We start from the raw sequence: 14,723 nt of genomic DNA on the forward strand, positions 1-14,723 counted from the left end.
GTATATCAATTATAGAGTCTTAATACAGATGGAAAAATTCGTTAGCAAATACCATTGCAAGAAAGTATAAAACTTAGAAGGATTTTAAAAAATACCTGAAAAATTCAAAAGTACAGAAAGTTTATTACCAAAAGTTTTCAATTTTAAGCCCTTAATGAAATATGAGACTAGGGGAAGAATATATGAACTACTAGAGCTAACTAGGGGAAGCTACTCCCCCTGGCCCCCCATCAGCTGTAGCGTGTAACAGTCAGTGAGTGTTTAGGTGTTCTAGGTACCGAGTGCCAACATGGTGCTAAAGGTGTTAATTTGTTTTTTTCTATTTTATTTCCCACAATAAAGTAGAAATAGGGTAAGAACTATTATCATCTCATTTTACAGATGAGGAAACTGAGGCTCAGGGAGATTTGGCAACTTGCCTAATGGCATACAGATAGACGGTAACCAAGATACTGAAAAGCTATCAAAAATTACCTCCCCCTAGAACTCCAGGACCAGAAGATTTTACTAGGGTTTTTTTTTTAAGCTTTTTAATCCCTGGGAAACTATGAACTATTCTATAGCATTAAAGAAATGGAAAGCTACCTAATCCATTGTTTAGCATAAATCATATATAAAAGTCTCATAAAGGTATCATAAATCCAACAAAAATAAAACTACAGATCATCATTTCCCAATCAGTTTTTCATAGAAGAGCTATGATTACTGAAATTCACCAAAATCTATAAATCTATGTCTGATAATAATCCTTGAACAATCTAGGAATAAAGCATACCTCTTTAACATAACAGAGATTATGTATCTTAAGCCAATAATCAATCCAATCCTCAACATAATTATTATTATTTTTTTTTAGAGCCACACCTGAGGCATATGGAAGTTTCCAGACTAGTGGTTAAATCAGAGCTGCTGCTGCTGGTCTACGCCACAGCCACAGGCACTCATGATCTGAGCCATGTCTGCATCCTACACCACAGCTCACGGCAACACTGGATCCTCAACCCACTGAGCGAGGCCAGGGATCGAACCCGTATCCTCATGGATACTAGTTGGGTTTGTTCCTGCTGAGCCATGACTGGAACTCACAATCCTCAATATACATTTTAAAGATATTTCCACTGAAATCAGCAACAAAACAGAAATAGCAACTTTCCTTATTGTGATACTGGGTTTGAAAATGTAACTAAAATAAATAGGACATGAAATAAATAGGAAGTAGAATTAACAGAAAAAAGTCACGGGCAGTGCCCTTGTGGCACAGCAGGTTAAGGATCTGACATTGTCACTGCAGTGGCTCAGGTTCGATCCCTAGCTTGGGAACTTCCACGTGCCGCATAAAAGGACATAGTTAAATCGCAATAATTAAACCTTTAAGATAGATGGACTAATAGAAGAGAATAGGTAGCTAGAAACACACTTGGTAAATCTGAAAATTAAACACAAGATAAAAAAAAAAAGGTGTCACTTAAAAATAGGGAAGAATGAGCAATGAGATCCTGCTGTATAGCACAGGGAATTATATCTAATCACCTGTGAAGGAACACGATGGAGGATAATGTGAGAAAAAATGTGTGTGTGTGTGTGTGTGTGTGTATGTATGACTGGGTCACTTTGCTGTACAGCAGAAATTGACAGAACATTGTAAATCAACTTTAATAAAAATTTTTAAAAATCAGGGAAGGGTACTGGCAAAATTATTTTGCTGGGTAAGATAAAAAATTGTTTTAGAATCTCATCTTTTACAATGTATAAAAATTACTAAAGATGGATTAAATAACTACATTAAAAAGACCACACAAACCAGAAGGAAATACAAGTATATATATATATGACTTTTAGATGAAAAAGGGTAATATCAATAAAATAGATCACAAAGAAAAAAAGAGATCAGAAGATTTAAATATTACAAAATTCTACACATCAAAAACTATTATAAGCACAAATAAAAGTCAAACTACAAATGTGGAAAATCCATAATAACCACTACTGATAAATGGCTAGCTTCTGTACTACATAAGGAGCTTCTGAAAGGAAAGATTAATACCTCAATAGAAAAATTTGCAAAGACTATCAACAGGCAATTCACAGAAGGGTAAATACAAAACACTGATAAAAATATGAAAAAAAAAAAAAAAAGTTTCAACCTCCCCAGTAAATCTACTTAGGAGGTCAGACATAATCCATCACATATTAAACTGGTTGACTAGGTCAAAACTTAGTAAGAATGGCTTTATAATGTATTTATCACATGGAAAACGAAAATACTGAAATTTTAAGAAATCTCAGCTTTGAAGTATAGGAGATGCTGATAAATAAAGGAGGACCATGTTTCTATTGTCACTTAAGGAAGATTTCGGGAAGTTCCCGTCGTGGTGCAGTGGTTAATGAATCCGACCAGGAACCATGAGGTTGCGGGTTCGGTCCCTGGCCTTGCTCAGTGGGTTAAGGATTCGGCGTCGCCGTGAGCTCTGGTGTAGGTCGCAGACGTGGCATGGATCCCGAGTTGCTGTGGCTGTGGAATAGGCCGGCAGCTACAGCTCTGATTCAACCCCTAGCCTGGGAACCTCCATATGCCACGGGTGTAGCCTTAAAAAGCAAAAAAAAAAAAAAAAAAAAAAAAAAAAAAAAAAAACGATTTCGGAGTAATTAATGTAGTCTATGATTCCTGCAACTTCAATATACTTATGGAGCCCCGGCACCACCGCATAGCATTAAATACGCATTTCCTAATATTTCATTAAGTAACATAAATACAACCTGAACATGTAACAATAACATTCCAATAGCAGTTCAAAGTTATACTATGGTATGATATCCTAGGGAATCAATTCTTATTAGAACAGTATATAAAGTGGCCCAAAACTTGGATTATTCTACCTGGTGAAAAAATACGACTTTTTAAAAGTACAGTTTTAGCAATGAATAACTTCACTCTGAAAGTATCCACAGGGCAGTTGTGCTACCATTTCAAAGCATTCACATTTCAGAGAAAAACTGCTTAACTCACACAGATACATTTTTCCCCCGCCTCAAGTTTTTTTAGCATTTAAAAAACACCAAACTGTGGCGCTGCGAGTGATTTTCCTTTCATTGCGTAAATGATCCAAAGACAGTAACTGATAGGAACAACGTAAACCAAGTAACACGTCTACCAGGATCTTGTTTAGTTGACAAAACGGCTCTCTTTTTTGCTTTTGGCACCACACCTGCGGCATACACAAGTTCCCAGGCTGGGGACTGAATCAGAGCTGCAGCTGCCAGCCTGTGCCTCAGCCCCAGCAATGCGGGATCCAGCCACATATGGGACAGACAACACAGCTTGTGACAATGAGGGATCCTTAACCCCGTGAGCAAGGCCAGGTATGGAACCTGCATCCTCATGGACACCATGTCGAGATCTTCACCCATGAGAGGCACAAAGGGAACTCCAAAACTGCTGTTTTTTGAATAAAAACTTAAAACCTTAGGTGAAATGTCATAAGCCATTTTCAATACGGTAACAAACAAGAACTTTTTTCTCGTCTTTAGAGAGATCATATGAAGCACTTATTGAACATGCAGATGTTTGTTTCTCCGAGAGGACACTGATGGTAAGTGCGGGAATGCTCCTGTGTATACGGTGCCAGTTAGTGTGGGCATGTGTGGTCAATACAAATGTCATCTCGTGGCAGGAATTAAAACAGGAGTTCCCATTGTGGCGCAGCAGAAACGAATCCACAAGGAACCATGAGGTTTCGGGTTGGATCCCTGGCCTTGCTTAGTGGGTTAGGGATCTGGCGTTGCCGTGAGCTGTGGTGTAGGTCACAGATTTGCCTTGGATCTGGCGTGGCTGTGGTTGTGGCGTAGGCTGGCAGGTGTAGCTCTGATTAGACCCCTAGCCTGGGAACCTCCATATGCCAGAGGTTCGGCCCTAAAAAGCAAAAAAGAAAAACTTAGCTTCTTTTTAAAAATAAACATTACCTTACAATTAAAAATATTTAAAAGGAGTTCCTGTTGTGGCTCGGTGGGTTAAGAACCTGACTGGTATCCATAAGGATTCGAGTTCCATCCCTGGCCTTGCTCAGTGGGTTAAGGATCTGGCACTGCCACAAGCTGCAGCGTAGGTCACAGATGCAGCTTCCGACCTGACCCCGTGTTGTCACAGCTGTGGCGTAGACCTGCAGCTGCAGCTCCAATTTGAAAACCCCTTGCCTGGCAAGTTCCATATGCCTTGGTACAGCCCTAAAAAGACAAAAATCAAATCAAATCATTTAATTAGAAAAAATAAGACCATTATAGACATAAAAGAAATGAGCTACACTTTAATTGAGCACCTTACTCCTGAAATTAGGTACTGCAATTTATGGAAGCATCAGAGCATAAAATAACTGTAGTAACAGTGGGATTAAGTTGCAGGTACTTACTGGGACTCTACTTCTTGCTTAATTTCTTGCCACTCTCCATAAGGGTTTGGTTTTTTGTGAGCCTTGGGTTTTCCTTCACTTGGACCTGATGAATTCTGCCCTTGGGTCTTTTTTCCTTTCTGTGTTTCTGGTTCAGTTCCTTTATCACTATTTTTATTTTTTTCCTGGAATGTCAAAGTCAAGAAATAACAGACTTCAAGCAAAACTGCCGGAACAAAAAATTTCTTTAACATAGTCTTGTTACTGATTTACAAATAATAATCCATTAACTCACTGAATAGTTCAAATTTGCACCTAACACAACAAACATACATAAAACAACTCTGAAGCCTGATGAGGTTTTTCATTAGGTCTAAAATGCTAATACACCGTGGCCAAGGGTGCTTTTTAAAATAATACACGACCCTATTAATAGTCTACCATTAGAGACATAACTGGTCTTTTTTATCCTTTCCTCTCTACTGCTCTCCTTACTGACATATCCATATTCTTACTGACACCTCCCTTTATACTGTGCCCCTTTCGAATTTAATGCCATGTCACCAGACACTTCTACATCTGTTCCCTCTTTTAAAAACTCCATTAGGAGTTCCCGTCGTGGCGCAGTGGTTAACGAATCCGACTAGGAACCATGAGGTTGCGGGTTCGATCCCTGGCCTTGCTCAGTGGGTTAAGGATCCGGCGTTGCTGTGACCTGTGGTGTAGGTTGCAGACGCGGATCGGATCCCGCGTGGTTGTGGCTCTGGCGTAGGCCGGTGGCTACAGCTCCGATTTGACCCCTAGCCTGGGAACCTCCATGTGCCGTGGGAGTGGCCCAAGAAATAGCAAAAAGACAAACAAACAAACAAAAAAAACCTCCATTAACCTGTTAGTGTTAATGAAATCCATCTTCACGTTGAGGACATTGCCAGAACCTCACTGGTAACTACACAGTACTAACTAACTAACCTATACAACTAGTAACTACATGAAATTAGAAAGAGACACCCTCTTGAGGTAGAAGCAGCTCCCACAGGAGCCCCTGGACAGGCTGGTGCTTTTACGGCACCCCTACATCGGGGACCACAAAGCCCCTTGACCTGGTTTAGGGTGTGGACTGCGAGCTAGATTTCAGCCTCTTTGCAAAGTGTGCAACCTTGGTCGGGTGGCAGTCCTGGGACACTGTTTTGTTTGCAACTCCCTGGATGGATGCTAATACATGCCCTATGCTGTGATATTACAGGAGGTAGGACATGGCATCAGCGTGCCATGGCATCCTGACGGCTTCCAAGCCAGAACATCTCAAAAATAAAACATTTGGGGGAGTTCTGGTTGTGGCACAGAGGAAACGAATCCGACTAGTATCCATGAGGATGCAGGTTTGATCCCTGGCTTTGCTCAGTGGGTTGGAGAACTGGTGCTGCCGTGAGCTGTGGTGGAGGTTGCAGATGCTGCTTGGATCCTGAGTTGCTGTGGCTCTGGTGTAGGCTGGCAGCTGGAGTTCCGATTCGACCCCTAGCCTGAGAACCTCCATATGCCGCAGGCGCAGCCCTAAAACCCAAAAAACCCCACAAAAAACCAAAAACATTTTTATTGAAGTCATGCTTTATATGTTGATCCTCATGCAATAAATGCCTCCTCCCCAGAGGCTCGTACCACCTTCCACACAGCTCTCTCCCAACTCCTCACATTGCTCCGTGGACCTCTGGCCCCTACTCTCTCTTTTTTATTTTTTTATTTTTTGTCTTTTTGTCACTTCTTGGGCCACTCCTGCGGCATATGAAGATTCCCAGGCTAGGGGTCGAATCGGAGCTGTAGCCACTGGCCTACGCCAGAGCCACAGCAATGCCGGATCCCCAACCCACTGAGTAAGGCCAGGGATCGAACCCACAACCTCATGGTTCCCAGTCGGATTCGTTAACCACTGCGCCACGACGGGAACTCCACTACTCTATATTATGTGATGACTCTGGCAACTCTGGCACCATGTTCTCTCTATTCGAACTCTTGTCATCCTTGAGATTAAGAACGCCCGAGCCTCCGTGTGATGAGCCACAAAATCAACGACTTTGGCCTTCACTATAGTCCAGCCACCTAATGTTGCATCTTCCTTCTATGTAGCACCTGGTGCATAGGTAGTATTCAGATATTAATTCCTGATGCCTATGGTTCCTTTTCATTTGAATTTAGGTCATCACTCAAATACGCCCGCTTGTGAAATCTTAAACCCCCAAAGCCCACGCTCTGACCAGTGTTATTCTTTTGGGTTTCTGGCTCCCTTACGGCTGCTACACCTCCTGTCCAACCTTGTTACCGTCTGTGCTACTTTAACCATTATCCTGAGTTTGCTGGGTCTCAACCAGACTTTACATCCTTCATTACTGGGCCCCAGCCCACAGAGAATCACTTGATAAACACGCTTTTGCGAGCACCCTTAAACATCTCTGTCCCTATGCCTATCTATTGCATAGGACCTAAAAATTCCAACACAAATCGAGCCAACCATCAATCTGTCAAATGCTACGGGGAAAAAAAAAAAAAAATCACACGGCCATACAGACTGATGAGACTTCAGAATTTATGATATCCAATTTCAGCAGAGGCTTTAACACTGCTAAGCAATGTATCTCCAATTATTTTTTCTCCTGGTCCCCCCAGTCATTATTCAAGATAAATATTCAGCTACACAGGGCTGAATTAATAATTGTATATTCATACCACGGAATACTATCCATCCATTATTTCTGAGGCAGAAGAATTAATGTAATGTCTTTGTGACAAGTTAAACTGAATATTGATAATGAAACCTTATTAGAGTATGACTCCAGGTTTTGTTACAAGCAATGTACACGTGTGACTAGAAAACTATTATAGGAGTTCCCGCTGTGATGCAGTGGGTTATGAACCTGAGTGCAGCCACTCAGGTCATGGCAGAAGTGCGGGTTCGATTCCTGGCCTGGCACAGTGGGTTAAAGGATCCAGTGTAGGTCAAGGCTGAGGCTCGGATTCAATCCCTGGCCTGGGAACGTCCACATGCCACAGGTGCAGCCATTTTAAAAAAATAATTAAAACTTAAAAAAAAAAAAAACCAACAAACTATTATAGACCAATAACACCAAGGTATTATACTGATTTCTCTGGGAGGTGGCAGGATTATAGTTTGTTTTTGTTTATCTGTATTTTGCAATAGTTTGTTTGCCTGCAATTAATCGTACCTGTCCCAGGCTGGATGCTGGATTACCTAAATTTAACTACATGCATTATGACAAGTTTCTTTGTGGCGAGCGGGTTGGTAATCCTGGCTTTATCACTGCAGTGGTTTGGGTTCGATCCCTGGCCTGGGAACCACCACATGCTCTGGGCATGGCCAAAGGGGAAAAAAAAAAAAAAACAAAAAACCACTCCACACATGATGAGATTTCTATTACAGAAGAGCTTTGTCGAGGAGTTCCCGTCGTGGCTCAGTGGAAATGAATCTGACTAGCATCTATGAGGATGCAGGTTTGATCCCTGGCCTTGCTCAGTGGGTTAAGGGCCTGGTGTTGCTGTGAGCTGTGGTGTAGGTCGCCGACATGGCTTGGATCCCATGCAGCTGTGGCTGTGGTATAGGCCAGCAGTTACAGCTCCCATTAGACCTCTAGGCTGGGAACCTCCTCCATAGGCAGCAGGTGCGGCCCTAAAAAGACGAAAAAAAAAGAGCCAAAAACAAAAAGAGCTTTTTTGCTGGTTTTCTACCAACGGGATACAATCCTCACCCTAAGTTCCACCAAAATTTATGGAGTAGGTAGAGAAGTTGCAGGCAATGACAAGATCCTAGGTGAGGCCTGGATACGCTCTCTAGCATCCTGGATATTCCTTCACCTCTCAAGCCAGTACTCAACCATGGATCAATGCTATGTATCTTGTCTGCTTTGGCACCCAGGCTCCTCAGTGCTCCTGGAAAGGTCACAAAAGCAGGAGAACTAGCAATACTATTAACACTACTTTTTTTTTATTTTAGAGCCTCACCCGCAGCAATATAGAGGTTCCCTGACTAGGGGTCAAATCGGAGCTACAGCTGCCGGCCTACACCACAGCCACAGCAACATAGGATCTGAGCTGCATCTGTGACCTACACCACAGCTCACGGCAAGGCTGGATCCTTAACCCACTGAGCAAGGCCAGGGATCGAACCTGCATCCTCATGGATGCTAGTCAGATTCGTTAACCGCTGAGTCACGACGGGAACTCCAGAAATACTATTAATACTAATAAAACGCCTGTTTGACTTTCCCACCACGGCTGGGCACTTGGCACCACCTGACAATTTTCTTACTTGGTTCATTTCCTCTTCCACTCTGGCTCAGTGACGATTTTAATCCGCTAATGTTGTCAAGCTCCCTGAAGCTGCTCACTCTCAGCAAACAATGTTGACTTCTTTATACATGAGTAAACAGAGGCTAAAAGGCATGGCTCTTTCCATTTTTTCCGGATACCAACTCATTCATAACCATACCTCTTACAGAAAATGAGCTTCTTTGATCAAAACCAACCTATCCACTGACCCTTGCTGGCATTCTCTTTCTACCTTTTTTGACGGAAACACATCACCACCACACATCTCTTATGGTTAAAAATCAGTATGGGAGTTTCCATCGTGACGCAGTGGAAAGGAATCTGACTAGGAACCACGAGGTTGTGGGTTCGATCCCTGGCCTCGATCAGTGGGTTAAGGATCCGGTGCTGCCGTGAGCTGTGGTGTAGGTTGCAGACGCGGCTTGGATCTGGCGTTGCTGTGGCTGTGGTGTCGGCTGGCAGCTGTAGCTCCGATTGGACCCCTAGCCTGGGAACCTTCACATGCCATGGGTGTGACTCTAAAAAGACAAAAGACAAAAAAAAAAAAAAAAAAAAAAAAAATCACCACCATCCTGTCATCTCTACTTTTTATTTCATATCCAAACCACATCTATATACACTGTGAACCACTTTTCATCCCCCTTCAGCTGAACTTTCCCACCTGACACACCTAACTGCTACAAGGCCATCAAAGACTTCCTTACTACAAAATTCAATGGACATTTCCCTTTTCCCAGACCTAATTAACCCTTGATGCTCTCTATCCCTTTGACTTCTGGGATACTGAATTCTCTTTCTCTGCATACTTTTTAAAATTTTTATTTTTTTGGTCTTTTTTTTTCTAGGGCTGCTCCTGCGGCACATGGAGGTTCCCAGGCTAGGGGTCGAATGGGAGCTATAGCCGCCTGCCTACACCAGAGCCACAGCAACTCTGGATCCTTAAACCACTGAGCAAGGCCAGGGATCGAACCCGCAACCTCGTGTTCCTAGTCGGATTCGTTAATCACTGAGCCATGACGGGAACTCCCCCCCCCTTTTTTTTTCTTTTTTTGTCATTTCTTGGGCTGCTCGCGGGGCATATGGAGGTTCCCAGGCTAGGGGTCCAATCGGAGCTGTAGCCCCCGGCCTATGCCAGAGCCACAGCAACGCGGGATCCGAGCTGCATCTGCGACCTACACCACAGCTCACGGCAACGCCGGATCGTTAACCCACTGAGCAAGGGCAGGGACCGAACCCGCAACCTCATGGTTCCTAGTCGGATTCGTTAACCACTGCGCCATGACGGGAACTCCTCTCTTGCAGTTTAATGCTGAATGTTCCCCAAGGTCATTTCCCTGGGTTACTTCGTCCATTCTGAGACTTAAATTACTACCAGTATGTTGAAGATGCTCAAACGAGCATTTCTAGCCCAATCACTCATACTTGCATGTTCGGGCAGCTCTCTGAATGTTACAGAGACATCTCAAACTTAGAAGGTCTAAAAATCAATGTACTGTCTTGCTACCAAATAGATGTCCATAAATGATACAACCATTTATCCAAAATGCGTGTTTCAGTTTTATTTCTATCTCCTACCAGAAAACTGAAGGAAGCCTGCAGATCTTTTTCTAAGTTAATCCACTGTTGTAAAGAGGACATCAGGAACCTACCTTAAACTTTATTCTTATCTTTTCCCTTTCTGTGGAGACCTCTCCTTTTCTGGCTTCTCGTTCCCCATCAGAGTCACTATGCGAATCTGACGATTTGGACGCTTCTTCGGTGCCACGTGATTTTTCACTGCCTTTACTAGAAAGCAGATCGCCAGAGTGTGGAATGAAATCATCAGGTTTTTCCCATCTGGATTCTATTCAACACATTTTAACAGTCACGTTATTTAGTTACAAAGTCTATTTAGAAGTAATTCCCAATATAACGATTCCTGGCAATATATTATTAAGGGACAACACTGCACCTGTTTCACAGCATTACTTCATCAACAGGATAACCAGTAAGAATTCCCCAAAGTTTCCCTACTATCTTTCAGAAATTAATTTCATATACGATTTGGTTGTGAAGACTGCTGTACAACTATAAACGTAATAAAATTCACTGAGCAATTACAATATATATTATTAAAAAAACACACACAAAAGAAATTAATTTCAAACAATCTGGACTCACTAGATGTTTAAACAGTAGCCCCAGTAGAACAAGAAATGGGTGATAGTTAGAGGACTCACAATTTAACTGACATCAATTTCAGGAAACAATGGGCACACATGAGATTTCCTGAAATTTATTTATCACGAAGTTTTCCTGGGATCGTCACAAAGTGAAATAATACGGCAAAGATCTAAATGAATATGAGTTGTCATTTTGTAAGGAACAACAACAAAAAAATCTCAATTGAACTCTACTGCCACCCAGTGGTGTATCTGGCTTTTCATAAAATGATAACAGTTCTAATTATCTCGCAGCTACTCTCTACTTTTAGTTTAATCAAAGGGAAAGGGATTCTAAAATTTATTCTTCAACTGGGAAAGGTTTAAGAGTGAAAAGGGGAGTTCCCATCGTGGCTCAGGGGTAATGAACCCGACTGTTATCCATGGGGACGCAGGTTTGATCCCTGGCCTCGCTCGGTGGGTTAAGGATGCGGCCTTGCCGTGAGCTGTGGCGTCGGCCGTAGACTTGACTCAAATCCCGTGTTGCTGTGGCTATGGCGCAGGCTGGCAGCTGTGGCTCCGATTCGACCCCTAGCCTGGGAACTTCCATATTAATAGAGTGAAAGAGGCTCTATCAGTAATCATACTGGTTCAGACATTGGCTGAAACTGTTGAGGGTAAATAAACAGATACAGTCCCTTGTGAATTACAGGGTACTTTACAGCACAAAGGAAAAGCATGACTTTTCCCTGTCTCTATTTGACACGAGTAACAGAACTTTCAAGCAGTAATCTGTTAGGCATCTAATATGCACCAGGTACTGTTTGGGGAACTTTATGGACACGTGACCATCATGACCCCACAGGGCACACGATCACCTCTGTTTTACTGAAGAGCAACTGTAGACCCAGTGACGTGCCCACAGGGTCCAGAGCTGATAAGGGAAAAAGCTGTGCACTGAGCTCACGCAGATCAAACTCTAGGCTATGTTATAGGTCATGTTATCTCTAGAAGGAGTGAGCACATTCAGTTTACTGAGGTAGAACCCCTGTCATCATTAGGCAGGCTGGGTATATATATATCTGAAGTTCAAAAGGGCCTTTTCTTCCTAAATGATTTAATGCTATGTAGAAGTCTTTGGAAAGTAGGAATTAAATTTATTTATTTATTTATTTACTTTTTTGTCTTTTTTTGCCATTTCTTGGGCCGCTCCCGCGGCATATGGAGGTTCCCAGGCTAGGGGTCCAATCGGAGCTGTAGCCACCGGCCTACACCAGAGCCACAGCAACGCGGGATCCGAGCCGCGTCTGCAACCTACACCACAGCTCACGGCAACGCCGGGTCCTTAACCCACTGAGCGAGGCCAGGGATGGAACCCGAAACCTCATGGTTCCTAGTCGGATTCGTTAACCACTGAGCCACGACGGGAACTCCAGGAATTAAATTTTTAAAAAATCTTCAAGATACACCAATATTATAGCTATTCTGGTAAATTTAACTGCAGAAGAAACCACGTACAATTATTGGAAAGATTAGTTTTATGAAATTAGACAAAATCTTACGTTGAAAAACAGAGTAATTGGTAAAATTGCTGTGCATGTTTTCTAAATATTTATATAACTGAAACATTCTTAAATTAGTAAGAGTGAAAATCAGACAATCTCAGCCACTGCTAAAACAGCTTCAGTTTTGCTTTTTTAGGGCAATGCCCACGGCATGTGGAAGTTCCCAGGCCAGGGATCAGACTTACACCACAGCAGCGACCAGAGCCACAGCAGTGACAACACTGGCTCCTTAACCTGCTGAGCTACCAGGGCACTCCCATTTTTGCTTTTTAAAAAAGGAAAAGGCAAGTTGAATGAAGTGATCTCTAAGGTACCATCTATGGTAATGATTATATTTCTGAAATCATCATGATAAAAACCAATAATGGTAGAATAAAAATGATCTTCAAAGTAAAGAAATTTGGGAAGTTCCCTGGTGGCTCAGTGGGTTAAGCATCTGGCATTGCTGCAGCTGTGGTACAGGTTGCAACTGCAGCACGGGCTCAATCCGTGCCCTGAGAACTTCTGAATGCCATGGTGTGTGGCCAAAAAAAAAAAAAAAAAAAAAATTGTGAATACAGTATCAGCAGAGAAAAACAGTACACAGCTCAGCATATGTAGAAATCTCTTGGCTTTTCTACTGTATTAATATTTTTAAATTATAAAAAGTAATACATACTTGCTATGGAAATCTTTCTATCACTATACTAAAATTCTCAAGGTCAGACAATTCATCAGCAGGCTGATAAGTGGTTTCAGATTTAGACAGCTTACAATTTTTGACAGTCTAAAAGAATATCAAAGGTAACACTTACCTCCTGTTTCTGTGTTATAATAATAGGTATAGCCATCTTCACTTAAACCTTCTACCCAAACAGCCTTCACTGCCGTCTAATGGGAGGGAAGAAATCAGTATAAGCTGAAGATAAAGATGTGGCGATATAATAAAGAGCCAAAAAAAAAAAAAAAAAAAAGGAGTTCCCGTCGTGGTGCAGCGGAAACAAATCTGACTAGGAACTATGAGGTTGCAGGTTCGATTCCTGGCCTCACTCAGTGGGTTAAGGATCCAGCATTGCTGTGAGCTATGATGTAGGTCACAGACATGGCTCAGAACCTGTGTGGCTGTGGCTGTGGTGTAGGCCGCAGTTGTAGCTCCAATTAGACCCCTAGCCTGGGAACCTCCATATGTCGTGAGTGTGGCCCTAAAAAAAAAATTAAATAAATAAATAAAGCATAATAAATAAGATATCTGAGGCAGAGCCAGCCAACCTCTCCTTTCCTCCTGACACCTGGGAACTAGGGGTGGTACTGATCACAGCCAGGAAGCTTGGTTTAAGATAATCATGAGCCACCTTTCAGGGAGGGGCTGTCTCACTCCTGAAAAGCCAGGAATGATTCTTTGGCAGTTGGTCAGGAACTGACCGAATGGCAACTGATGACTCATCAAGGAATAGTATTTGCCCTGCCTGGAGTTTGGGGGTAGACACCACTTTTTACCTCTACACAGCCTTCTGACAAAAGGATTATAGGAAGAAAGGAACAAAGAGAGAAGGGGGCCTGGGGGGGCTCATTTGAAAGTAAAATCTGAGAAGCCAGTCACTTCAAGAATAAAGAAAAGATACTATTACTGTGCTTTAATTACCTTTTTTAAGTTTCCTTGAAATCCTTCAGGTTTCTCCCACTGAGATGCTTAAAGCAAAATATATTGCATTTGTAAAATAGTTTTGCTTAAAAGAACCAACAAAACTTTCCCCCCAATTTTAATCTGGCAAATATTTACAAGATATTCAACATGCACGTAACGCTTCATCTTCATAGTCTAAAAGATAACTAAAAAAGTAAAAGAAACAACATACATCCCAGTAGTAGTGTGCAGAAGGATCCAGGTGAATAGAGGTGAATGTAACCAAAAAGGAAGGACAGAACGAAGGATAAGAGGTGACTGGTACATCCACAAAAATTATAGAGCCAGGGAGGGCTTCTCTTAAAGACTTCATGAATTCAGGCTTGATAACTTTTTTCTTTTTGCTTTTTCTAGGGCTGCTTCCCGTGGCATATGGAGGTTCCCAGGCTAGGGGTCTAACTGGAGCTGTAGCCACCGGCCTACGCCACGGCCGAGGCAACGCGGGATCCGAGCCGCGTCTGCAACCTACACCACAGCTCACGGCAACACCGGATCCTTAATCTGCCAAGCGAGGCCAGGGATCGAACCTGCAACCTCATGGTTGCTAGTGGGATTTGTTAACCACTGTGCCACGATGGGAACTCCCAGGCTTGATAACTTTTGCAGGCATGAGCTGGCCTTTTGCTATCTTGGGGCA

At 42.6% G+C, this 14,723-nt stretch overlaps 1 protein-coding gene across 4 annotated transcripts in view; it reads right to left on the reverse strand.

Moving 5' to 3' along the window:
- The window catches only part of WBP4 (WW domain binding protein 4), a 37,347-nt gene that overhangs the window by 10,167 nt on the left and 12,457 nt on the right, over positions 1 to 14,723 (reverse strand). For all 4 annotated transcript variants that reach the window (XM_021065642.1, XM_021065641.1, XM_021065643.1 and 1 more), the window contains exons 6-9: positions 14,045 to 14,091; positions 13,218 to 13,293; positions 10,367 to 10,560; positions 4,404 to 4,567 (exon numbers count right to left, since the gene is read on the reverse strand). In XM_021065642.1, coding sequence (XP_020921301.1) covers positions 4,404 to 4,567; positions 10,367 to 10,560; positions 13,218 to 13,293; positions 14,045 to 14,091 — 481 coding nt within the window. The remainder of the gene's footprint in view (positions 1 to 4,403; positions 4,568 to 10,366; positions 10,561 to 13,217; positions 13,294 to 14,044; positions 14,092 to 14,723) is intronic.

This window comes from Sus scrofa, chromosome 11 (assembly GCF_000003025.6).
Source record: "Sus scrofa isolate TJ Tabasco breed Duroc chromosome 11, Sscrofa11.1, whole genome shotgun sequence".
Classification (NCBI taxonomy): Eukaryota; Metazoa; Chordata; class Mammalia; order Artiodactyla; family Suidae; genus Sus; species Sus scrofa.